Source organism: Bidens hawaiensis, unplaced genomic scaffold (genome assembly GCF_021521415.1).
Source record: "Bidens hawaiensis isolate Kalapana, Puna unplaced genomic scaffold, B.hawaiensis_p1.1 tig00001269_1, whole genome shotgun sequence".
NCBI classification, from domain to species: domain Eukaryota; kingdom Viridiplantae; phylum Streptophyta; class Magnoliopsida; order Asterales; family Asteraceae; genus Bidens; species Bidens hawaiensis.
Genome location: NW_027491072.1, coordinates 4,385,623 through 4,412,812, shown reverse-complemented (window position 1 = coordinate 4,412,812; position 27,190 = coordinate 4,385,623). Strand labels below are relative to the sequence as shown.

The window sequence follows — 27,190 nt, the reverse complement described above, 5'->3', positions numbered from 1 at the left end:
GTAAATAAAGAAGTTTTATGCTACTATTATTTAAAAAAACTAAGACAAGATAGTGAAAAAAAAGCAGTTAATGGGAAAAATAAGAGGACAAAAAGTCATGTGATGTTCCTTCAAATCCAAAAGAGAAAACAAATTGCAAATATCCAAATAAGTTTTATTCTTCGAAACTTGAGTCGGTAGCGTGGCTGCCATCAGAGTCTTCGGATGAGTCACTTTCCGTGGTGTAATCGGTATAGTCGGCTTCAACATATTTCTAAGCTTGATTGTCCATCACTGCAGCTTTACCTTTCCTCAATTGGTCCCTTTCTTTTCGCCGTTGCTCCCTTTCTTTTCGCTGACGTTCCTTTTCTTGCATAACTTTTTCATGGTTACGTGAGTCTTGACCATGAACGCGTTTGTTGCATTTTTTACCAAACCTTTTAGGTTTCTTGCTTTTCTTTTTGGTTGCCTCACCTGGACCCGTCTTGCGCTTGCGTGATCCGGAACCCTTATTTCGAATGCCCGTTGGTGGAGTTATTGTGATTTTTTCGGGTATTTGGTATCCAATTAAATCTTGGATGATGACAGAGTTGCTGTTATACAATGGCTCTGTAGGAATTCTCTCCCAAATCTTATCCTTCATCTGTTGCATTTGGTCGACCAACGAACGAAGAAGTTCTAGGTTACCTCGTGCACGGTCCGCACAGTGGTTGGTTAGAGACAAAAACTGTTGCCTTAGTTTAGTTCTTTCGTCGAGTGGAACACCTATCTGGATTCAATATTGAAAATTGACGATGGCAGCACATCACTCCTCCACCGGGATGGGATGTATTTATCAGGGATTTCATCAATTAGCTCGATCTGGAAGACAGCGAAGATGTGTCTACAAAGGTAGCCAATGCGAGTGAATGACTTACAGGAGCATGAAAATGTGTTGTCAGTGAGATTGTGAGTGACATGCAACACACATTGGAAAAGGGCGAGTGAATGACATTAAAGTATAAACAGCAGAAGCATAGTTTATGGTGTAATGTGGTGAGAATACGAACCTTAATTTCACCAACAAAACCATTCCATTTGTCTTTGTGATTGATGAAATGAGTATTTATTCCGTCTTCTGACTCAATACGAGAACGTGCACAGTTATATAATCCCTTTATAATCTCTTTCTGAACCTCTTTGAAAATTGTTATAGTGTAGACATACGACGCGTGGCGCTCGATTGGCAAACGGGTCTGTAATGGTGGTGCCTTTGTTGTAGTATCATTTTGCAAATCGCGTTGCACGTGCCTTTGAGAATTCAATGGCATTTCAAAGCAGTTCATGAATTGTACTAGATTGTTACCTGGGCTAGAATACACTTTGAATTGTGAGTTGGAACTCTCACACCTAGAAGTCGTCTTCATCAAACAACACATTGGCAACTCTCTAAAGTAAGTCGGTACCCAACTTTCTCGAATAACAAACATGTCCTTTTACCATTTGTTTTCGCTTAAGTTGAACTCATTAATCAAATCGTGCCATCTGGATTCAAAGGTCTCTGGCTTGATGAATACGTTCCAAACTAGCTTGTTTACACGACATCTGATGGTTTCATTAAGCTGCAACTCGCCCTTCAGCTTTAAATAAACAATATTATAAAAAGACAACAATTGAAGAATGAGTTTGATGTGATAGGAAGAATATGATGTATATAATATGGTAGTCACATAACATGGTAAGTTTTAAAAAATGTGGCTTGGTATGTTTAAAGTGAGACCCCAGATATGTGGGCTGAAAAAAGAAAGTATAATGTGCCTGATGTGTTTTGTAGAGTCGATCAGAGCTGCGTAGTTACATGAAATCTTAAAATAATAACACAATAAGATGCAATAAAACAATAGTACAATTGATTTCTAATTAACGTTTAGTAAGTGCATTTAAAAAAATAAATGAACAAGACATAACATAAGATTTTAAAAACGAAACTGGACATTGTAATGAAAGGCATATACGCACCTTAACGGGTATTTTATTTGTTACATGCCACATGCACAGTCGATGTGTTGATTCCGTCAAAACAGATGAAACCGCTTGTTTCATAGCTGCATCCTGATCTGTCAAGACCAACCTGGGCTGCTTTCCATGAGCTGTGAGGAACGCATCTAGTAACCACTGGTAAGAATCGATTGTCTCATTATATATCAAGCCTGCACCGAAGGTAACACATTTCTTGTGGCAATCCACGCCCGTGAAAGGGACAAAAGTCATCTTATGCCTGCATTAAAAAATGAAGGGATATACAATAGTGATAAAGAATGTGGATAAATATATAATAACAGGATCGATACGTGTTAGTTGTGTAGGTAGCATCAAAAGCTAACACTTCACCGAACAAACTGTAGTTGCATTTAGATATGCCGTTACACCAGAATATAGACCTTAGCACACCATCGACAACTTTGTATTGAAAATAAAAATCCTCCAAATGAATCACGTTGTGGTTAAACCTACATACAATCATTTGTGCATCCGCATCAGCAATACAAGCCCTAACATTGCGAGCATGGTTCTTAAAATCATTCCTAGATCCCGTGACCATGTGCTGGCCACCCTTCAAAGATGATTGGACACGGTGAGCAACGGTTGGACTGAAACCCGTAGTTTGAAGACGTTGGATAAATTCCTTGTCTGAGAACTGTAGCTGTCTTCTTCCTCGTGTGAAATCCATATTATAGTCACTAACAAGACCATGATTGTGAGACTCTATAAAATGATAAACCTCGGATCCCGCAGAGCTTGCTATAACTTTAAGTTTGGTGCATGCATTGCAACCTGTACCTTTATATTGGTGTAGCATCGCTTTGTAGATGACGCTGATGTGTCCATGGTATCTAAATCTTTGAAACATGGGCTACCAGCCTTGCTGCATACCATATATCTGTGAGAAATGGCACCTTTTGTCCATGTTTTGGTTGACTTCCTTATATCGAAACCAGCTTTGGCTGCATATGCCTTGCACATAACAACAGCGTCCTCCCATGTTTTAAATTGTTGCCCAATTGAAGGCTTTTCTTCTCATGGAACATTTGGAATGAATAGTTTTGTCCCATCAGGTGAGAATAAATACGTAGGTTGCTCCATTTCTGCATATAATACAAATTCAAAAATCAAACATAAAACTAATAATTGGATAACAATAATACTAATAATAATAATAATAACAATAATAATCATAATCATAATAGTAAAATACATTAAATGAAAGTTGATGAAACTAAATTAAAGTTGGTTAGTCTTACGTTCATGGTTGATAACCTTTGGAACGGTCGACAGTCCGACAAACGTTTCGTTGGTTTCAGGAACAACAGTTTGCATCTCAGGAACTTCGCTAATTTCTAGCAAAACAGTTTGGAACTCGATAACGTGCCTACTTACTGTTTATGGAGATTGAAAACTAGATAAGTGTACAGCCAAGATAACGTAAATTAATCAAAAAGCTGGTATTTAAAAAGTGTAAATAATTATGACTAATAAGATGTTATAAATAAATGCAGCAAAAAAAACAAACATCAAATAACAAATACGAGCCTACTTAAATACATGCATAAAAACAAAGCTACACAGACACAAACATACATAAGCAAACACATACGAATCAGGTAGCTTGAAAAGAACAAAATTACGCCATGTAAACAAATAGCTGGTAATTGAAAAGCGTATACAATTATGACTAATATCAGGTTTATAAAGAAATGACACAATCAAAACAAATACAAATTAACAAAAGATAGACTATGCAAACGCATACATACAAACAAAGGTACACAACCACGAAACGTACATTGATGAATAAAAACAAACTAACAGATTTACACAGATATAACTCAGAATGACTTTAGGTAATAAAGTATTTGTTTATTTGGAAACTCTATCAAATTTTGACTAATCCTTAACATCATGTTTACAAAGAAATGGCACAAGCAAAACAAAGCGAAAATAACAAACTGTAGCCTACAAACATGCATACCTACAAACAAAGATACACAGACAGAAACGTAAATACACACACACAGCCGAACAGAGGTACACAGATACACACTTACATACATACCTACATAGATGGATCCATACATAGGAAGATATGAGCATAAGTATATACAACTACAACTCTCTTCATGGATGAACAAAACAACAATATATAGACACGAAACAAATATTAATGTTACAAATTATAATACAAGTTTAATACACAAGAAAATGGGCAATTTCATCAGTAAGTGTAACTTACTGTCATTGTCATTAGTCGGTATGCTGACTGAGCAGCATGTGTAGTTGATTCCTTTTCCATTGCACCTATATAGACATCAAAGTTGATAACAGCCAAGATCAATTGAACATCCAAGTAACCGGAATAATAATTTTACCAATATATTAATTACCTGTTTTGAGGGAGATAATGTGGAGAATGAAGAGGTGAAAATTATAAGTTAAGGAAAATCAAGAGCTTATAATCATGCTCGGTCATTGATGGTATGCTATATTCAGTTAAGCATCTTCTAATTCTTATTGAATGAATTTGATATTTGATATACAAAAAGAAAAAATATTACACAATTTTTTTTACATAAAAACAATGGAAATAAGTAACACTAAAATTAAATAAAAATCCCATTCAATGTATATTAAATGATAATCATGCCAGAGTATCAACATTACGGACTGGAATAATATACCATTGGTTTTACTGAAACTTAATAAATACAATGATACTACTGGCTGATTTTGAGAACCCAAAATTACGCTTAAAATTGAAATTGATATAAGAAAATTAAAGGAAACCTGGAGTTTCTGGTATTGAATAGACGTATCTTCATGTTGTAATAAGCAACTTCGCAAATAGACTGCAACCGAGAATGATTTAGGGCAGAAATTAGGCATAACAGCCGCTGGGTGAATCTCATATTGGAAATTGACATCGTCGTTGCCGCATAATCTGACATAGTTATAGAATTTGGTTAACAATGAATCTGAAATAGATATAAAATTCGGATTGATTTAGTTGCTGCTCGGAATATGGGATTATGAAGAACGTGGGATTGTTGTTGACAAAAATACTGTTGTTGATCGGATTATTTGATAACTGAAATAGTAGACACAAAGTTAGTAGTTAACAAAAATTATAAACAAGGATATTACCAATGTAACCTTGTATTTAATTAAAAATTAATTTAATAAGAAAAAATATGATTGGTTGTGGTCACTTCTCGCACTTCTCGTTGTAAAAAAACTTCTGAAATGACCCAATACATACATATATATATATACATACATATATATATATATATATATATATATATATATGTGTGTGTGTGTGTGTGTGGATTTTAATTTTATTTATTGTAAGAAAGTTAGTAATTAATATACTTGAGGTTTGATGATAAAATGGTTTCACAAATAAATGATATGTTATAATCCGGTTAAAAAGCTATCTGGGTTTGGTGATACACATTACCCGTTTATTTTCTTTATTATAAAATTGTTTCTTAATTATAAACAATATATTTTTTTAAATGAAATAGGATATTAATTTTTAGTATATCCATATTTTATAGGATTTTCATATCAAATATTTGATGAGATTAATTTTTAATGTAATAAGATGTTATAACCCGTTTAAGAGCTATCTAAGTTTGGTGAGACATTTCCCCGTGTATTCGGGTCAAATGAGTGAGAAGCCTTCATTTACAAATAAAGCAATCTGATGGCTTGAGAGAATGGTTGTTTTACATTTTTCGTTTTTTAATATTTATTTTTTGGATTTTAATTTTCTTTATTGTAAGAAAGTTAATAATATACTTAGGGTGTGATGATGAAATTGTTTCATAAATAAATGATATGTTATAACCCGTTTAAAAGCTATCTGAATTTGGTGACCCATGACCCGCTTATGTTTTTTACTAAAAAATTGTTTATTAATTATAAATAATATCTTTTTCTTTTTAAATTGGATATTAAATTTTAGTATATCCCTATTTTATAGGATTTTCATATCAAATATTTGATAAGATTAATTTTTAATATAATGAGATGTTATAACCCGTTTAAGAGCTATCTGGGTTTTGTGAAACTTTTACCCGTGAATTCGAGTCAAATGCGTGAGAAGCCTTCATTTAAAAATAAAGCAATCTGATGGCTTGAGAGAATGGTTGTTTTACATTTTTCCTTTTTTAATATTTATTTTTTGGATTTTAGTTTTCTTTATTGTAAGAAAGTTAATATTATACTTAGGGTTTGATGATGAAAGGGTTTCATAAATAAGTGATATGTTATAACCTGTTTAATAGCTATTTGGATTTGGTGACCCATGATCCGCTTATGTTTTTTTACTATAAAATTGTTTATTAATTATAAATAATATATTTTTCTTTTTAAATCAGATATTATTTAGTATATCTCTATTTTATAGGATTTTCATATCAAATAATTGGTAAGATTAATTTTTAATTTAATGAGATGTTATAACCCGTTTAAGAGCTATCTGGTTTTGGTAAGACTCATACCCATGAATTTGGGTTAAATCAATGAAAGGCCTTCATTTAAAAATCAAGCAATCCGGTGGCTTCTATGAAAAGGGGGAGCGACCACATCGCGACATGTAGGATTTTAGGGGTTTCGTTTATATGTATTATAGATTATTATATTAGCTAGGTAATTGTTGATGTACCATATTACCCTTTCTTGCTAATCAATGGTTTCCCCTTAGGTGTATATAAATATATGGAGGAGCTTAATTAACATCATAACATAGCTTAATACATACATTAAAATTCGTATTCATCTCTTTCTCTCCATATTTTCGATTTTCGTCAAGAACCCTAATCTCCATCACTAATATACATCCTAAAGAAGACCTCGACCAAGCTGACAATCATGTTGTCTGGATCATTCTCATTAGCCGTGGCTACTCTCTCTGCTATAACAAGTTTGTTTCAGTTATAGTTTTATAATAATATTCATGTTTTCCATAACCATTGTGAAGAACTGATCAACATGTGGTATCAGGGCGATGTTGATTAATTAATTTTTCATGTTTTCCTAAATCTGGATCTTAAACGGAAGACATGAACTAAAATCTGATAAACCCTAAGTAAATATCGATTTTATTATTAATTCCGTCTTATATATTGAAAACCAAATATATGTAGAAATCAATATGTAAATTTTTGATTTTTATATATTGAAAACCCTAACAATTTTTGGTTTTTTCGTTATTAAATTCGTATATGATATAATGTAACAACCCAACCCGAAACAGGCTGGCGTGTCAATATTATAGATATCAAATCAAAGCCACAATCTAAATACAACAAAAAAAAATCAAAAACAACCTAAGTCATATTATTAAACCAAAATGAATTAACTTTTAAGATCTTGAACTTCATTAGTCTCTCTCATCACTAATTCCCCCGAGTCCTGGATTATCTATGAACAATTAAGAAAAACACAACAAAGAAAATACGGTTGAGTCAAAAATTTCCTTGTAACGGAAAGAATAATAGTATATGTAAGGACGAACGAAGGAAAAGTAAGTCTAAGAACTCTGATTCAAATTCGCAACCAACTTTTTACTGACAAAAATACTAAACATAAACTAACGCATAATCCGATACTTGGCGCGGAACAAAATCAAACACATACAGAAACATATCAGAACATATACACACATCAAATCACGCAACTACACATATCAAGAACTCAAAAGTCACGTGAGAAGGAAACACCCATGAGCCTAAACAGAACAGACTGGTACACAGCTAGCTAGTCCATGCACCTATGAGACGGTTAGCGTTGCGTGCACCCATTATTCCATCTCCACATAATAAACACAAACTCAGAGCTAAGATCGATCTATACGCCTCTAGGAGCCAAAGTGCTACACAAGCACAAGCTAGAGACGCCGTGAAATTTTATTACGCACTGTCATGATAAGTGCATGCCTTTGACTCTTATACGACATTTCAGACATGCTTGGGTGACAGAGTACAAAAGTTAATTTCATATAAATATGCAACAAAAATACTACTAACGGGACATGCAATAACGAGTACAAAATATATAATCTATTGCATGTTACAGAAATAAATATATAACATAACAAATAAACAAATAAATAAACCGAACACAAACTGTAACTAAATGGTAACGAAAGGGGCCACACTACAAAGTGACGAACACCTAGTATAAAATGAAATAGAATTTACACTACGAGTAAAGAGAAACAAAATCTGTACCTTAATAGCCGATAAGTAAGCAAAACAATTGTAAGTTGTCCTTAAGTAGACATGACAATTTGATATATTTCAATTTAGAGTTTTACTAAAATTCATTATTATTAGTTTATTAATAGAACTTCTGGCAAGAGGAACTTTAGGATCTTCAAGATGTTTAACATCTAATTACAAACAAGACTTGCAATGTTTTATAAATAAAATATTTTACCCCACCTAGGAGGTTCATTAGATAGCCATTTCAATTTATAAAACTATTTACATAAAAGTATAAATAAATTAGTCTCACGTGATTTATTTAGAAAAACATAATCGATTATTATATGCAAATGCCAATGCTATTGGGGTATTTTTGCCCATGAGAAAGCCTAACAAATATTATCTTTTCATGGGTTATATTATTATTATTATTTAATAATAAAAGAAAAAAATAAAAAGATAAATAATCAAATTTGTTTTGGTTGGGTCCCGTGACCATAAGATGAAGTTGAGTGGGCTTTGAGTGGGTTTTTGTGATGTCTTGGACGAGAAGGAATTAGTAACAAAATAAATAGGTTTATTTTGTTTGGGATTTTGTATTATATTTTTAACCGACACAAGAAGAACCAATTTTTGGTGATTACCTTTCTGTCAACACAACAGAAACAAGAAAGAAGAAAATTTTGCTCCAAATTATTTTGGTGTTTTGGTGAAGATAAGAGACGTTCCAGAGATTGATATATTCTCTCGTGGTGATACCTCTTACTCGTTACTTTCTATATTTAATTCCATATACTTGAAGATTGTTTGAACCAAGTATATGATGATGTATGCCTCTAGTTTTACCTAGAGAAGACTTTGTATTGCTATTATTGGTGATAGTAGATTTGAAGCGGCTCTAGTAATCCCGTGGTTTTTACTCTCGCCTTGAGAGGTTTTCCACGCTAAAATTTTTGTGTCACTTTTACTTTTAAATTACCCTATTTGTTTGCATCCTCATTGGTTCATTCAGGTCGGGAAAAAGTTTAGCCAAACGAAGATTAATTCCACAATTTTTGTTTACCGTTCGTGACTAGGTGGTCGTTTTACCCAACAGAGTGGTATCAGAGCTTCGGCTCTTGTTCTTGGGTTAAGACTTGTTTGAACGATGAAAGCTAATACAAGTAGGATGGTGAATTTGAATGGTCCTAATTATCATGTTTGGAAAGACAAAATGGAAGACCTTCTTTACGTGAAGGATTATCATTTATCAGTGTTCACTACCGATAAACCTGAAGATAAAACTGTTGAAGAGTGGAATACTTTGCATAGAAAGGTTTGTGGGTATATTCGGCAGTGGGTTGATGATAATGTTTTGAACCATATTTGTGGGGAGACTCATGCTCGTACTTTATGGACCAAGATTGAAGAATTATATGCTTGGAAGACCGGGAACAATAAGTTGTTCTTGATTAAACAGTTGATAAACTTGAAATACCGTAATGGTACGCCTGTTAGTGATCATTTGAATGCTTTTCAGGGTGTTATTAATCAGCTTGTAGGTATGGGTATTAAGTAGGTACGGGTATTAAGTTTGAAGACGAGATACAAGGTTCATGGCTTCTTGGTACGTTACCGAATTCTTGGGAGACTTTTAGGACATCGTTGTCCAACTTCGCAGCAAACGATATTTTTACTATGCAATTGGCTAAAGGTAGTATTATAAATGAAGAGATGAGAAGAAAGTCACAAGGTTCCTCTTCACATTCAGATGCCTTAGTTTTCGAAAGTAGGGGAGAAGTCATAGTAGAGGTCTGAGTAATAGATCAAAGCATCGCAGTAAGTCTAAAGGGAAGTTCGAAGATTTTGAGTGCTATCATTGTGGTAGAAAAGGGCACACAGTAAAATTCTGCAGACAATTGAAAAAGGAGAACAAGAAGGCTAATTACAACAATAAAAAGAACAACCACAAGAAAGACAACGGTGATGAAGGTACTTCCGAAACTAACACTGCCACCGAAGAATTTCATATTTGTTGTGATTATGAAAGGGTGAACATTGCACGTGATGATTTGAGTTGGGTTGTTGACAGTGGTGCTACTTGTCATGTGACATCACAAAGGGATTTTTATTCATCTTATACTTCTGGTGATTTTGGGAATGTCAAGATGGGTAATAATGGGCTATCAAAGATTGTTGGTGTTGGGGATGTTTTCTTGAAGTTTGATACTGGGATGGAGTTGGTTTTACATAATGTAAAATATGTTCCAGATATTAGATTTAATTTGATCTCCGTAGAAACATTAGATGAAATGATGGTTTCCACAGTACTTTTGATGGTGGAATTTGGAAACTCACCCGTGGTTCGTTGATCGTGGCAAGAGGTGAAAGAACTTCAAAGGTATACATGGCACATCCAAAGATTTCCAGAGACTCGGTTCATTCATTGACGAATTCTGATGTGATTGATATGTGGCATAAGAGACTTGCTCATATGAGTGAAAAGGGAATGTCCATATTGTTGAAGAAAAATGCCATGTCCGGTGTGAAAGATGTGCATTTAAAGAAGTGTTCTCATTGTATGAATGGTAAGAAAAAGAGAGTTTCTTTTCATAGTCATCCGCCTCATAGAAAAGAAAGTATACTCGACTTGGTGCATTCAGATGTATGTGGTCCTATGAAGACTAGAACACTTGGGGGCTGCTTATATTTTGTCACATTTATTGATGATCAATCGAGGAAGGTATGGGTTTGTACTTTGAAGTCTAAAGATCAGTTATTTGATGTGTTTAAGCAGTTTCATGCCTTAGTTTAGAGACAAACTGGGAAGAAGCTCAAGTGTATTCAAATAGACAATGGAGGTGAATATATTGGTCGTTTCAATGCTTATTGTAGAGAGAAGGGTATTCGACACCAAAGGCCACCTCCAAAGACACCATAGTTGAACGGTTTAGCAAAACGGATGAACAGAACGTTGGTTGAAAGGTTTAAGTGTTTGCTTTCACATGCATGGTCGCCTAATTCCTTTTGGGGTGAAGCTTTAAATACAGCAGTACATGTTATTAATCTTACTCCTTGTATTACTTTGCATAATGATGTTCCAGACAGGGTTTGGAGTGGCAAAGATGTTTCATATCGTAATTTGCGGGTCTTTAGATGCAAAGCATTTGTGCATATTCCCAAAGATGAAAGATCAAAGCTTGATGTGAAGTCTAGACAGTGTATATTTCTTGGTTATAGGCAAGATGAGTTTGGATACAGGCTATATGATCCGGGTTCAAAGAAGCTTGTAAGAAGTCGTGATGTTGTGTTTGTGAAAGATCAGAGTTTGAAAGATATTAAGAAGACACAGGTAGTTCCTCAGTACACTGATGATCACATTGATTTTAATCTAATTTTATTAAAGTAGAGTAAAGTTAAATTACAAAGGACAACAAAAATAAGAAGTGTGAGAAGAAATATAATCCATTAATGTTATATTTGAATTGTGAAGATAAATTTAAAATAATAAATTGATGAGAATGGCATAAATATAATAATCCATTTTTATTGATTTTCTCTTTCCAAATGCAAGGCATATGCTAATTTTCCGACTTTCTCCTTTCACATGCAAGATACATATCAATTTCCCCATCATTTTAAAACGTCCATAACTTTTTCATGTAACATTATTTTTTAAAAAAATATTTCACCATAAGAACAAGCATTTTTTGTCTTTAATATGAGTATCATCTTATTATCTAAAAAATATTAATGGGTTCCTTATATTGTGTTATTGGTTGTTTATTATGATTTCTAATTGGGTTTTTTTATGCATTGTGTTATCTAGGGGCGAGCAGGAAACGGAATTAACCGAAAAGCCCGAACCGAAAGAACCGAAGCGATAACCGACGGTTAATTTTTTGTTTTTTTAAAAACTGAAATTTCGGTTTCGGTTCGGTTTTTCATTTTTAAAAAACCGAACCGAACCGATATGTGTTTTTACTTAAATATTAATACAATTATAATGTGTTATTTTTAGATGTTATGACCGGAAACAAAACACTAAAATGATCTACCATTAATGGTGATGAAGATTATGAAGATAATGAAGATTGGGAGTAAACTTTGAAGATGAATAAGATGAAGAATGAAGATTGGAACTAAACTTTTAGTGTTTTTTGATTAAGAACTTTGTTGAATTTTAAACTCTAGTACTCTTGCAAGTTTGTATTCGTTTGGTTCCATGTAACAAATGGCTATTTTTGTGTTTTGAATCTAATATGCATTTTTATTATTTTGGAATTTTTTTGCAATTTCTACACACGTAACAAAAACCGATTATAAACGAACCGAAACCGAAAAAAACCAAAAAACCGAAAACTGAAAAACCGAAAAACAAAAAACCGAACGGTTTTTATATTCGAAAAACCGACTTTTCGGTTTTGGTTTCACCTAAAAACCGAGTCGAACCGAATCGTGCACAGCCCTACTGTTATCAATTGATACTCATATTAAAAATAACAATTAAAAAAAAGATTATGTCATTGTGTCTTTTTTATTTGTCATTGTGTCTTTATGCTCATAATTTGTCTTTCGACTTATCATTGTGTATTACGTTCATGTCATTGCGTGATATGTAGTTTCCATTGTGCTTTACTTTTAGATCATTGTGTTATACGTATTCACATTGTGTTTTACGTTTTAGTTCATTATGTTATATGCATTTATCATTGTGTTTTACGTTTCATGTAATTGTGTAATATGTATTCAACATTGTGTTTTATGTATTAGATAATTTGTTGTTATTTTATCATTATATTTATATATTATTATTACACAATCGTATTATTAGCATTTAAAAAAACACAATGATGATTTGAAAGACACAATGACGTATTTTTTTTAAATTTTTCTATAACAAAGTCATACTCATATTAAAGATAAAAAAACGCTTGTTATTATGATGAAATTTAAAAAAAAAATGATGTTGCATGAAAAAGTTATGCACGTTTTAAAATGATGGGGGAATTGAGACGTAACTTGAATGTGGAGAGAGAAAATATGTACTATTACTTTTATACCCTTTTACATTTGGTTCTCAATTAACGTATGTCAATCAATTATGGCTTCTCACACTTCTTATTTTTGTTATCATTTGTAGAATAACTTAACCATATTAAAGTAATCTTACAAAATGTAATCTTACTTCTATATTTGATATAGCATTCAATATAATAAACTAATACAATAAACCGTTTTATACAATTCAATATAATAAACTAATACAATAAACAATGTTAATACACTTTTGGTAAAAAATATAAAAAAACATAAATAGTTTTTCTTGGAATATATGAATGGTTTTTGTTTTTTGTTTTTTGAAATAAAGAAAGAGACAATTTCTAGACTAAGAAATAACCTAATTTTATTATAGAATCATTACCAAAAGTAATCTTACTTCTATATTTGATAGAGCATTTCAATATAATAAACTAATACACTAAATTAGGTTAGAATCTCTGTTATATGGTTCGTAGTTTTTTTTAGATAAGAAAGGGACAACTTATAGATTAAGAAATAACCTAATTTTATTACAGAATCGTTACCAAAAGTAATCTTACAAAAAGTAATCTTACAACGTTATATAAATTATTATAATAAAAATGACATTAATAACAAATCATGGGAATTCCAACTCATTCTTGAGTTCTAGTGTTTTGAACTTGATGTAAGCTTCCAATTACCCTTTCAATTACCGTTTGCACCGGGGATAGAACCATACTGTAACATATTTAATTTGAGTACCAAGTACTGTAACATGTTTCCAAAATGGCATCCTATAAAGAAGCGACCCATAGCCAAAAACGTGAGCACCAACAAAATTGATCAAAACATATAACATAAAACAAATTGTGTACCAATTAACCTGAAAAAATCATTCAATTTTCACATGTATAAATCATGTATAAATACTCATTAATTTTCACATGTATAAATACTCTCTCGCTCAAATAATCTACAGTTATGCATAACTAAACACTTACATTACATAAAATCTTGCACATTAACAACTATAAGTACCATAAAAAACCCTGACTAAGAAAAGAAATATTGAATTTAAACTGATAAAATATATTGTCATAATATTTAAGTTAAATGTGAATACGTCATAGAGCCTCGGATCTAGTCGCAATACCAATACGTTAAGATCGTGTTCAATACGTTAAAAGAGGATACATTACATTATGATGAAGGAATACATTAATAGAGGATGAGGAGAAAATCCGGTAGCATAACGTTACAAGGAAATAAATATGGCACGCATCACTAGGTAATTCTCTATGGAAGACCTACTTATAGACAGGTCTCATTCGTTATACTGTATTAACGAATGAGGCCTCTCATTCATTAGAATAGTACTAACGAATGAGTCTTCCTCATAGCGAATGACCCCCATTCGCTAAACACCCTTAGCGAATGGGTATATCTTAACGAATAGCCCTAGTCTTTAATAAATGATGCCTCATTTGCTAAACATACTTAGCGAATGAGCCTTTATACATTAAATGTAAAGACTAAACTACCTATATCCTATTCGTTACTGTTCATAAAAATGAAGGGAATGGAGGCTTATTCGTTAAAGGAGGTAACAAATGTGGATGGATGTGGACGAATGAGATAATGTTCTAGCGAATGTGAACAGGGATTAACGTAAGAGGACAAAAAAAAAGTATTTTCAGAAAATTTTCTTAAATGAATTTTTTCGGTGATATTCCAGATATGTGGGACACTCACTCTTCTTGTAAATTTTGGTGATATATTTTTCCGACCGACTTTTCACGCATATCGATGGGCCGAGGGGGAGTACCCGATTAAGTTAAAAAGGCATTTATTGAAGATTTTAGAGGATTTGTTCAAGACTTTGCCAAATTTGTCAAAAAAAGGGGGAGATAAAACTTTCAAGGAGTTTATTCGATTGTTATCTTCCTACCTTCACAAGTGTTTCTTGAAAAATTACTGTAATTCGGGTGGTAATACATCATTGCAAAGCTACATTTGACTGAGTTCAAGACTGCAATTATTCTTCGATTGCTGATTGATTTGTTCGAGATTGAAACTCGACTATGTGGGATACGAGTGTCTGTCCATTTACTTCTTTCTGAGGGACTTTGATCCTGACTATGTTGGATACGAGTATTCGATGGATTGCTTCTGTTGAAGGGGACAATTCTTGAATGAGTTGATCTTGTTGAGGAATATACGAGTCTAGTTATTGGATTAAAGAATCTGATCATTCGAGATTGATTAACGAAGGTTGAAACTCTAAATCATATGCCCAAAGCAATAACGCATCCAAGCATATTGATCAATTTATTCATGCTTTACAAGACTCCATTTATTCATGTTAATATACCACCATTAATTTGATCAATTCATTCATGCTTTACAAGACTCCATTTATTTTATGTTCTTTGAACCTAAACATGCATTTATTTCCACTCAATCGGTGTAGAGCCTTCTATCATTTTATATGTTTTAGAATGAGAGGACTGATAAGAAAATTTTGTAAATGTAATACAAATAAGAAATTTATCAGATGTGTTATACAATATATCATGAGAGGATTAATAAATTAACAAATATGAGCAATATGTTGTAAATTGTTGACGCCGCCACGTCGTGCGAGTTTTGTACTAGTACACACACACACACATATATATAAACGAAACAAAAAATTCAAAATGGTTTAGGTTTTCAGGTTTGAAAAGTAACGATATTATTACATTTCACCCTAATGGATCAACAATAAAACCAAATCTTAGGATCTTAATTCTTCTTCAAAAAAATCAAGATCGGAATTGAGTGTAAATGGTTACTTAAAAAAATGAGTAATCGAATATGCAAATTGACTTTGTATAGTTGAATCAGATATTTCTAATACCTTTAAACTTGAAGACGATGATTGCTATTACACTTTTCGTATGATCGAATGTGATTCAAAATTAGGGATAGTATACAACACGATTAACGATTACATATGAATTCAGATTAACACCATAATCTTTGAAGAAGATAGAAATTAGGGTTGATGATGATGCTCGGAAATTACTAATGCCTAGAGTTGAGGATTGCATATAAATTCTGATTGCCATTGAATTAGGATTGAGGATTACCTAAACTGAAGATGATTATCTTAGTAGAAGATTGATGAGTTGTAGTTAATATTTGGATTACCAAAATCGATCGATGGTGGTTGTTAGAATTCTAGGGTTACGCCTGAAGGAACAATGATTTGTATTTGACAGTGAAAATTTGGGTTATAAAGGATCCGATTATAAGAGTTAAAGTCGGTTTTTTAGAACACAAAATTTAAGAACTAATTGAATTGAGGCATACAAAATTTAAGAAAAAAATTACAAAATGACATGTAGCAATTTAAATAGATCGGATTTGGTGAAAATCCTATTGTTTTATTTTATAGGAAGATATGGCATTGAATGGGTTAATTACTCTTGATCACGGGAGGACAGAAACAAAAATTAATTTTCAATGTACATTTCGAGAGTTTGTGAATTAAAAATCGTAAAAGAAACAATTACGATGCCTAATGATTTTTTGAATTTAAACGAAAAGAAACTGATGCCGCATGATTAGTTGAAATTAAACGAAAAGAAACTATTTAAACGAAAAGAAATTCTAATTAAGCAACCATTCTTATAACAAGCTGGAAAAATATACCTTTTAAGTCTTTAACATTACTGAATAATGTAAACATGTTTTTTATACGTTGATTAAAGTTATGATAATAAACATAACAATTTTTATACGCTGGTTAAAGTTATGACAATAAACATAACAATTTATAAAATTATGGTATTAGAGTGAGTTTATATGCTGAATAGGCTAATATATAAGTGAGAATTTGTGACGCTCTCTGATTATTCTTGATAACAAATTAGTCAATCAACTATTCTCAATTTATGCTCTTTAATAATTTTGTTCTCAATTGCCTTTTAAGTATTAACATTACTAAATAGTGTAAACACATTTTTTATACGCTGATTAAAGTTATGACAATAAACATAACAATTTGCAAAATCAGGATATTAGAATGAGTTTATAACTAAACTGAATAGGCTAATAGATAACTAAGAATTTGTGAAGCTCTCCGAACATCCTTGATAACAAATTGGTAAATCAACTCTTCTTCAATTTATGCTCTCTAATAATTTCGTTCTCAATAGCTTTCATTGTCAACCCATTAAGTTTTTCTTGAGGCTTTGTAAATTGTAAATAAGATTTCAATAACTATAATTTTGAAAAACTCTTTTTTACAGATGCTACCGTGGCTACTGGTGTTCGAAGTCGACTTTGTTGTTATCATAATGAGTCTTTGTCAGCTTTTAATGAGCCTATAAGTTTTTGGGTAATCTAAAAAACGTGAGTCTAAAATGTGTGAGTATTATAAAAGAATGGTATTATAAGCGTGTGGGTATTTTATAATATATAACATCAGGAACTTTTTTAATTCTGTCTGCCCCAAAGAAAAGTGTCCTGATCGAGCGTTCACATGGCACACCCTTAAAGCCAGCCATGAACCTACTTAAGAAACCACCTTTACCAAGGAAATGGTGAAAGGAAATGGTAATGAAACTTGCTTCTCTGGTCTATGTGTATTTGTGTGTATCTGGTTGGAAATAGTAATGAAACTTGCATCTTGATTACGATTGATCTGTGTTTATTTTTAGCATAGGTTTATAACTGAAGAGCCTACTCATAAGACGGGCTCATGGACAGGCCTCCAGCCCAATAATCCAAGCAAGGCCTAACGAAGGCAGGCCCAATAATGAAAGAAGTTCTAGAAGATGGCTTGGAGGGAAAATGGTTGCGGGGGAAACTCATGCAACAAGTCCGATCCGGTTGGTGGCCCGAGGCACGCATGTCCCGGGATAAGGGGCAGTAACCAGGGGATAAAGATCTGCGAAGATAGAAAGGCCCGCAGGAAACAAGATCGAACCAAAGGAATCGGCCGGATGAAATAGACCATAGGATCATGTACATATATGTTTGTGTCTATAAATAGGGAAAGATAACACTTGTATTGATTCATTCACAATATACCATACATACTTCAAACCACACACTTTACACCGATCCCATTATTGTAATCGTTAGGAACCTTCCCAGGCCTGTCGGAATAGGATCCAACATTGGCGCCATTCGTGGGACCTCTTGATCACGGGTCTTACTTCGACATCCAAGAATGGCTGATCAAACCTCAAAAAACATGCCACCTCCTTTCCCTTCGAGTTCAGGGAAAGGTCATGTCGTTAACGAAGAAGCGAGCGAAGTTCAGCAGGAACCTGATGCCTGACCAGGAGACAGAGGACCCATCCTGGTGGAAGATATCACGAGGCGAGAAGGGGAAGAGGAACAATCCCGAGAAGAAGATGGAGAGAGAGAGGGATGGAAAGTTACCCCGGAGTTCATACGAGCTCATAGGGACGCCCTGAGGGCCTTTTTAGACGAAGAAGAGAAAAAGGAAAAACTAGAAACACTTCGGACCCGGCTCTCTTTCGAGACGCCCGGGTCGCGGTTGAATACAGAAGGCCCCAGTTTCCCCACCGAGGGTCCCGACGCGCTGATAGAATCTCTGGTAACCTTCCTATACACTGCTAAGGGGAAAGAGAAGATATCGGGAAATCAACTGGACGGACCATACCGACCCAGGGACACCTCTGACGTCTCCAAGTTCACCAAACGTATAGCCGAGGCCCCCTACCCCCAAGTTAAAATATCCCTCTACGGTTGACAAATACGACGACACATAAGATCCAGAAGACCATCTGCATGCCTACCGGGGGGGCTGGGCTGGTGAGTGACTGGTCCATGTCGGTGTGGTGTCTTATGTTCCCCCATACGCTGACAGAGGGAGCCCGGGTCTGGTTTGATAGCATAGAACCGGGAAGCATTGACAGCTATGAAGAGCTAAGAGAAAAATTCCTTCGGAATTTTAGTCAGCAAAGAAAGGCCATGAAGAATCCCAACGAGATCCTCCATATAAGAAGAAAAAGATGAAGAGAAAGTAGAGCAATTCATGGAAAGGTACATCTCTGTAAGCATGAATATAAAGGGAGTACCGGAGGTAATGAAAATATGTGGATTCATTAATGGGGTTAGGTTCTCCCAACTTACAGAAAAGTTAGGAGAGGATTTTCCCACCACCTTTGATCAGCTTATGGACAGAGTCCGAGCTTTTGTTAGGGGGAAAGACACGGGGTCCAAACTAAGGGAGTGGAAAGGAAAAAAAAAGGGGAACTGCGGGAAGATATGGAGGAAACCCCGCAGGACGGGGAAGAACGTTGGGGGAAGGGGTTCGATTTTCCCCTTACAAGTCCCCACATCCTGTCAACACATCCTACTACCCCCTCTCTTTTCCACCCCTAGCAGGGCGGAAGCTTTTCGCCTTAAGCCTCTTTTGGGAGATCGGTTGCATATGGGAAACAAGGATGTGATGATGGCCGACCGAGCTAAGTATACCCCCGGGCTCCCACTCAACTGAAGCAACCTTACAGGCCCAACCCTCAGGGGTATTGCAATTATCACAAGAGCCCAGGGCATTCCACTGAGAATTGCTTGCAGTTAAAAAAGTTATGGGAGGCTGCCCTTAAGGCAGGGCAGCTACCGCTCCCTCCCAAAGAGGGGACCTCAATGGTTAAGGAAGAAGATGAAGATAAAGATTTTGTTGATATGATCTGACGAAGAGGAAATGAGGAGGAGCGCGAAGATCGGCGTATTAAGAGGGGGAAAAATGAAGCATTTCCCCAAAATCCTGTATGGATGAATGTCCCCCTATCGTTCTCAGGACTAACTAACGAGGACGCTAGGGATATGCCTTTGAACATATCCACCAGCGTTGCGGGACACCGGGTCGCCTGGGTCTACGTAGATGGGGGAAGCGGGGTGGAAGTCATGTATGAGCACTACTTCACGAGACTTCAAAAGGAAGTGCAGGACCGTCAGGAAGAAGACGTATGCCCTTTGGTAGGATTTTCGGGGGAGGTCGTTAAGCCTTTAGGCTCCATAACCCCCCCTTTTAGTCTAAGGGAGGGCGCGAAGACTTGGACCGTCCAGCTTTGGTTCTCGGTAGTTAGAGCTCCACCAAAGTACAACATCATACTTGGGCGCCCTGGCTTGAGAGCCCTCCGAGCCATAGCATCCACCACGCACGGATGCATTAAATTCCCAACCCCTGAAGGGGTAGCCACGATACGGTCCTCAGCTAAGATTATAGCCAGCCTGGATCCAGAAGGGAAGTCAAAAAAGAAGCATGCAGGGACCGAGGAATGGGTCCTCAACGGGGAGTTCCCCGATCAGACGGTCAAGATAGGGACCTCGTTAACAGATAAAGGGAGGGCAGGGCTAAAAGAGCTGTTGCTGAGAAATGTGGATGTGTTTGCCTGGAGACACGAAGACATGACGGGGATCCCCCGAAACCAAGTGCAACACATTCTCAAAGAGTTCCATTGGATGGAGCCTGTAAAACAAAAGAAAAGAAGTCTGGGGCTAGAAAAAAGCCAAGCCGTATTAAAAGAAACCCGGAAGTTATTGAAAACTGGAATAGTCAGGAAGGTAAAATATCCACAATGGAGCTCCAACCCAGTGATGATAGCGAAAACCGACAACAGTTGGCGAATGTGTAATGACTTCAAGGATTTGAACAAGGCTTGCCCAAAAGATGAGTACCCATTCCCCGAAGTGGAGAAGAAGATAGAATCTTTGGCAGAATATCCTTGACGTGCTTTTTGGACGCCTATAAGGGATACCATCAGGTACAGATGGACCCCAAAGATGAAGAAAAGACAGCTTTTTACACTGACGAGGGGACCTTCTGTTACAGTAAGATGCCGTTCGGTCTGAAAAACGCAGGAGCCACGTACCAGGATTTTATGGAACAACTATTTGAAGAACAAAGAGACAGAAACGTGGAGATTTATGTGGATGATCTGGTCATAAAAAACAAACATGAAGAGGGAATGTTGAAAGACATAAGAGAAACATTTCAACCCCTAAGAAGAGCTAACATGAAACTAAATCCGGGGAAAAGCTCTTCTGGGGTAGAAGAGGGGAAGTTCCTGGGGGGTGTTAGTCACAAAAGGGGGGATTCGAGCCAATCCGGAGAAAGTGGAAGCACTGATACAGATGAAGTCCCCCAAGAACCTCAAAGAATTGCAGAGGCTTAATGGAAGACTTGTGGCTTTACATAGGTTCCTTTCCAAAATAGCGGAAATGACCTTGCCCTTTATGGCCGTTCTAAGAAGAAGTACAAAGAAGAGTAAATTCTGTTGGGACAGGGAAGCAGAAGAAGCCTTCCAGGAGCTGAAGAAACACCTATGTCACCTCCCTACGATTGCAATACCTATGCCGGGGGAAACGTTGATACTATACCTTTCCCAAACACCAAAAACAATAAGTTCTGTGCTGGCGGTGGAAAGAGGAGAAACACAAGTTCCCATTTATTTCATAAGCTGTACATTGAAGGGACCAGAGGAAAGATACTTACCGATAGAAAAACTGGTACTGGCTTTGATTTACATGGTGAGGAAACTCCGGAGGTATTTCCAAGAACATGTTGTGCGAATACTTACCAACCAACCTCTACAGCAAGTTTTATCAAAGCCCGAAGTCTTGGGCCGACTAACAAAGTGGGCAATGGAACTGGGGAATCATGCACTCGAATATCGGCCAAGAACGTCCATCAAAGGGCAAGTGCTGGCTGACTTTTTAGCTGAAACAGAATAAGGGAAGGATAATGAGAAAGAGGAAGAATGTGAGGCAGGGAGTAGTGAGAAGGCAGGGAGTGAGGAACCTTGGTGGAAGCTATACACAGATGGGGCCTCCAACGAAGAGGGAAGTGGGGTGGGGCTAATCTTAGTAAGTTCCGAAGGAATAGAGTTGACTTATGCAATAAGGTTGAATTTCCCAAGAACAAACAACGAAGCAGAATACGAGGCACTTTTGGCAGGGCTCAGGATTGCCAAGGAAATAAGAGTAAGAAAAGTACAAGCTCACGTTGACTCACTTCTGTTAGTCAACCAGGTAGGAGGGACCTACGACGCTAGGGACCCGAAAATGAGGGAATACCTAAGTGTAACTCAGGAACTGATGAAAAAGTTCGAGGAAGTGGAAGTGATACACATTCCAAGGGGTTCGAACAAAAAGGCAGGTGCTTTGAGCAAGCTGGCAGCAGTGGCCTTCAATCATTTGGCAAAAGAAGTAAAAGTGGAAACCCTCAAGCAACTGTCAGTAATGGAAGCTATGATAGCCAATGTAGAAACCCAAAAAGAAAGTTGGATGACGCCCATCATTGAGTACCTGTAGGAAGGGAAGGTCCCGGAGGATAAAGAGGAGGAAAGGAAACTAAAGGTCAAAGCATTACAGTATGAAATAATTGAAGGGAATTTATATAGAAAGTCTTATTTGGGACCATCCTTAAAGTGTATTAATGAAGAAGAAGCAGAATATGTGATAAAGGAAATACATGAAGGGATTTGCGGAATGCATATGGGAGCTAAAATGGTTGTGGCGCTGTTAAAGAGATACAAAAATGTGATAGCTGCCAGATACATGCCCCGGTAGGGAGGAAACCAAAGTCAGCATTAATCCCACTAAGTTCCTCATGGCCATTCCAGAAGTAGGGTATAGACATCGTGGGACCCTTTCCGGAGGGAACAGGATGGGCAAAATTTTTGGTGGTAGCAATCGACTATTTCACAAAATGGGTGGAGGCCAAGCCGCTTCGAACTATCACGGGTGAGCAGGTCAAGAGGTTTATATGGGAAAACATTGTTTGCAGGTTTGGGCTACCATACGCCATAGTCAGTGACAATGGGAAGCAGTTTGCCAACAACCCGTTCAGGGAATGGTGCAATTAAAAATCAAGCAAACGTTCACGTCAGTAGCCCATCCACAGTCTAACGGCCAAGTAGAAAGAGCAAATCAAAGTATGGTAGAGGGGATCAAAGCAAGGCTGGGGAGAGAAAAGGGATCGTGGGTGGAAGAGTTTTCTCACGTCTCATGGGCACACAGAACAATGCCTAAAACGAGTAACACCTTTCAGCCTAACGTATGGAACAGGAGCTATGATCCCTGCGGAGATCAGGGCGCCAACCAGGCGAACTCCGTAGGGGGAAGGAAGAGTTGAGGAAGATTTGAGGTTGAACCTAAATCTGGCAGAAGAAAGGAGGGAGGAGGCAGCGAGAAAGGAGGTGGAATACAAAAAAAAGATGGAAAGATACTACAACGCAAGGGTTAGGGAGGTCAGGTTTAAAAAAGGGGACTGGGTGTTAAGAGAAAATGAGGCGAGTAGAAAAGAAGATCAGGGGAAATTGGGGCCTAAATGGGAGGGGCCCTATCAAGGTATCTGGGCCGGAGAAAATGGAGCCTACAGATTGGTAGAGTCAATAGGAAAGGATATTCCTAGAACTTGGAACTCCATGAAACTCCGAAAGTACTGCGCCTGAGGGCACTAACAAAAGGGCTAAGGATCAAACAAAACAAGTGACCTCTCTGTGAGGAATAAACAAGAAAGTCAAATTGTAATTTTTTGTAACCATGATGTAAACATGATCCTGATGAAAGAAAGTACTTTATTAAGTAAATTATGAGTCCGTCTCATCAAAAGGCAATAAGTATGTTACGAGTCCATCTCGTAGATACTCATGCATTACCCCCCCCCCAAAGGGGAAGGCGTCGCCGGTAGGCTAAACGGTTAACCAATAAGCAAGCATAAATATTTAAAATCCAAGACATACATCAAACATTAGCATATGCATTCAAGTACAATCTAAGACAAAGTTCAAATATACCCACAAAGGGGCAGATAACAACATCATTGTCTAACAACATGAAAACCAACACAAAGTTACTTGTCCAAAACAAATCACATACTACGGCATGGGGGAAGGAGGATCAACAATGGAAGCAAGTGCCCGAATGTCTGCGACAGAGATTCCGGGATCTAAAGAAACTTGGGCAATGATAGGAGGAACGTGAGTTGTAAGGGCCACAAATGCCTCTTGAGCTTCAGCCTCCGTGGTAGGGGAAAATGAAGGAGCATCTTGAATAGGAATACCATGGGAAGAATGTTCATAACGAGCCCGGAACCCATGTTGAAAACCAGAAGCAAACACAGCCCAGTTAAGATTGTCCCGAACTTCCAAAGTCTCCCTACAGCCCAAGCTCGATCGTATACCTACTTAAAACCCATAGACACAGCCATTTCCGATCATCCTCATGCTTCGACACTGATCCCTGCAATCGGGAACACTCACCCCTTAACCACTCAATCTCTTTTGACCAATCAGAAACCTTCTGCTCCTCTTGATGTTTGGCCGCCACCAATTGCTCCAAGGGAGACTTGTGGTCAGAGTGCTCACGATCAAGCAAATTCTCCAATTTCATGAATTTTCACAAGTGGGGGGCTCTCTTCAAGATTCAAGAAAGACACAAGGCAAATATGTAAAAAAAAAAAAAGAAGAAGAGAGAACGATAACAACAACAAAAGGGAGAAATGAACCTTAGAAATTTTAGCCTGAGCATCAACAAGGGAAGACCGAACAGCTTCAAGATCAGCAACCTTTTCATGAGCAAGCTGAAGATTGGCAGTCAAATCAGCTACTTGTTTCTTTGAGGATTCCAATGCAGATTTCAAACCAGGAACCTCCAAACTCAGCTCCTCAGCCACGTTAATCCTTTTCCGCATCTCCCTAACCCGTCGAACATAACCCTTAATAGACTTCTTCAAGCTTGCAACCTCCTTTTGACTATTGTGATATGCAACATTAACATCCACAAACCCCTGACGAAGAGAGGAACCCAGCACCAAGGTACGATACAGGTACGTACCAAACTCCCTAACCAAGACATCCGGTAGCATAGTTTGAACATGAGCATAGTCAACGGGTGGAATAACGCATGTCAAGAACTCATGAGCAAGTTGGGGTGTGTTAACCGAAGAGTCCGTAGTCAAAGACCATTTTGGAAGAAACAAGTCAACGGGAGGGGGATTACCTAAGGAGGGATTCGGAGTAACTTCAGGTGTAATAGGGGTTTTACCTTTGGGGTCAGCCTCAGTGACAGAAGGATCTTTGTCTTTCAAGATGGGAGCAGCAACGGGATCAGAAATCCTAAAGGAAAAGTCATCGTCGACATCAAGAATTTCGGGGGTAGAGGAAGAGCCCTGGCCAGCAGAACCTAAGTAAGTTCGTTTGGAGTTGCGAAGAAGACTCTTTAGGGACGAGTCAAACAATTAAGAAGCAACATTCTTGCGTTTCAAAGAGTCCGGAATAGCCACAGATGAGAAGCCAGGAGCTTCTGAGTTAGAGGAAACATCACCAGTACGGGTGACTGGGGTAGAAGCATCAGCAGAAACGGGTAGAGTAATAAATTTGGCACCTTTCACATGTCCTTTTTTAAGAATCTCCATCAAATCCATCTCTGCAAAACAACAACAAATGAAAGTCAAAGAAAAAGAAAGGAGAAAATGTTTGCGGATGACAGAAGCAAGGGGTCACCAACCTCCGTCCCCGTCAAACATAGCAGGACGTGTCAACGGGTTCAGCCAAATGTTACTAAGTCCAGTCATGTACAAAAGGCGCTCGGGGTAGGTGACAGCTTCAGTGGGATTTTTAATCAACAACTTATAAAGAGAGTCATGAACAGTAGGGAAACCAGGGCAGGGTCATCAATGTGAGAGCCAACATGACGGCGACGAGTGAGGCCGGGAGCAAAAGAAGAAGACACAAAGAAAAAGTCATTCTTCCACTCCTGGGGATAAAACCCAGAGGGGAAGTAAGATATACAGGGAGGGTGTTTACTACTTGCCCGTCGTTCTAAGGTAAACCAATCACCGTCAGCCTTCAAGTGGTAAAAACGACGGAACAAGGTAATAGAGGCATCTCCACCAAAGGCAAGACAGGCAACTTCAAACTGGGTGACTCGAAGAAACCTTTGAAATGGCTTGAGTGGTTAAGGGGTGAGTGTTCCCGATTGCAGGGACCTATGTCGAAGCATGAGGATGATCGAAAATGGCTTGTGTCTATGGGTTTTAAGTAGGTATACGATCGAGATTTGGGCTGCAGGGAGACTTTGGAAGTCCGGGACAATCTTAACCGGGCTATGTTTGCTTCTGGTTTTCAACATGGGCTCCGGGCTGGTTATGAACATTCTTCCCATGGTATTCCTATTCCAGATGCTCCTTCATTTTCCCCTACTGCGGAGGCTGAAGCTCAAGAGGCACTTGTGGCCCTTACAACTCACGTTCCTCCTATCATTGCCCAAGTTTCTTCGGATCCCGGAATCTCTGTCACAGACATTTGGGCACTTGCTTCCGTTGTTGATCCTCCGTCCCCTTTGCCGTAGTATGTGATTTGTTTTGGACAAGTAACTTTGTGTTGGATTTCATGTTGTTAGACAATGATGTTGTTATCTGCCCCTTTGTGGGTAAATTTGAACTTTGTCTTAGATTTTACTTGAATGCATATGCTAATGTTTGATGTATGCCTTGGATTTTAAATATTTATGCTTGCTTATTGGTTAACCGTTTAGCCTACTGGCAAGGCCTTCCCCTTTTGGGGGGTAATGCATGCGTATCTATGAGACGGACTCATGCCATACTTATTTCCTTTTGATGAGACGGACTCATAATTTACTTAATAAAGTACTTTCTTTCATCAGGATCATGTTTAGATCATGCTTACAAATAATTACAGTTTAACTTTCTTGTTTATTCCTCATAGAGAGGTCACTTGTTTTGTGTTGGGTTGGATTTATGATAAGGAAGATTGGAATCTTCTCAACCTCCTCAGAAAACGGCTAAGTATGGATTTCGAGCAAGCATAGACGATCGAGCATGGTTTTACTACTTCGAGAAAGGTCTTCAGAACCTTAAATGGTTGATTCTTCTAAGTGTTAAGGCTTCCAGCAAGCTACACTTCAAT

The 27,190-nt window shown here is 36.9% G+C and overlaps 1 protein-coding gene and 1 pseudogene across 1 annotated transcript; one reads left to right on the top strand and one right to left on the bottom strand.

Moving 5' to 3' along the window:
* Window positions 1-253: 253 nt before the first annotated feature.
* LOC143570046 (protein FAR1-RELATED SEQUENCE 5-like) lies at window positions 254-3,336 on the bottom strand (annotated as a pseudogene).
* A 16,694-nt stretch (window positions 3,337-20,030) lies between these two features.
* On the top strand, window positions 20,031-20,987 carry LOC143570035 (uncharacterized). Its single transcript, XM_077055798.1, has one exon. It carries the CDS (start codon window positions 20,031-20,033, stop codon window positions 20,985-20,987), a length of 957 nt encoding a protein of 318 aa, XP_076911913.1.
* The last annotated feature ends 6,203 nt before the right edge of the window (window positions 20,988-27,190 follow it).

Coding starts and splice junctions, on each gene's coding strand:
- LOC143570035 (XM_077055798.1), top strand. CDS start 20,031: ATGAATGTCCCCCTATCGTTCTCAGGACTAACTAACGAGGACGCTAGG.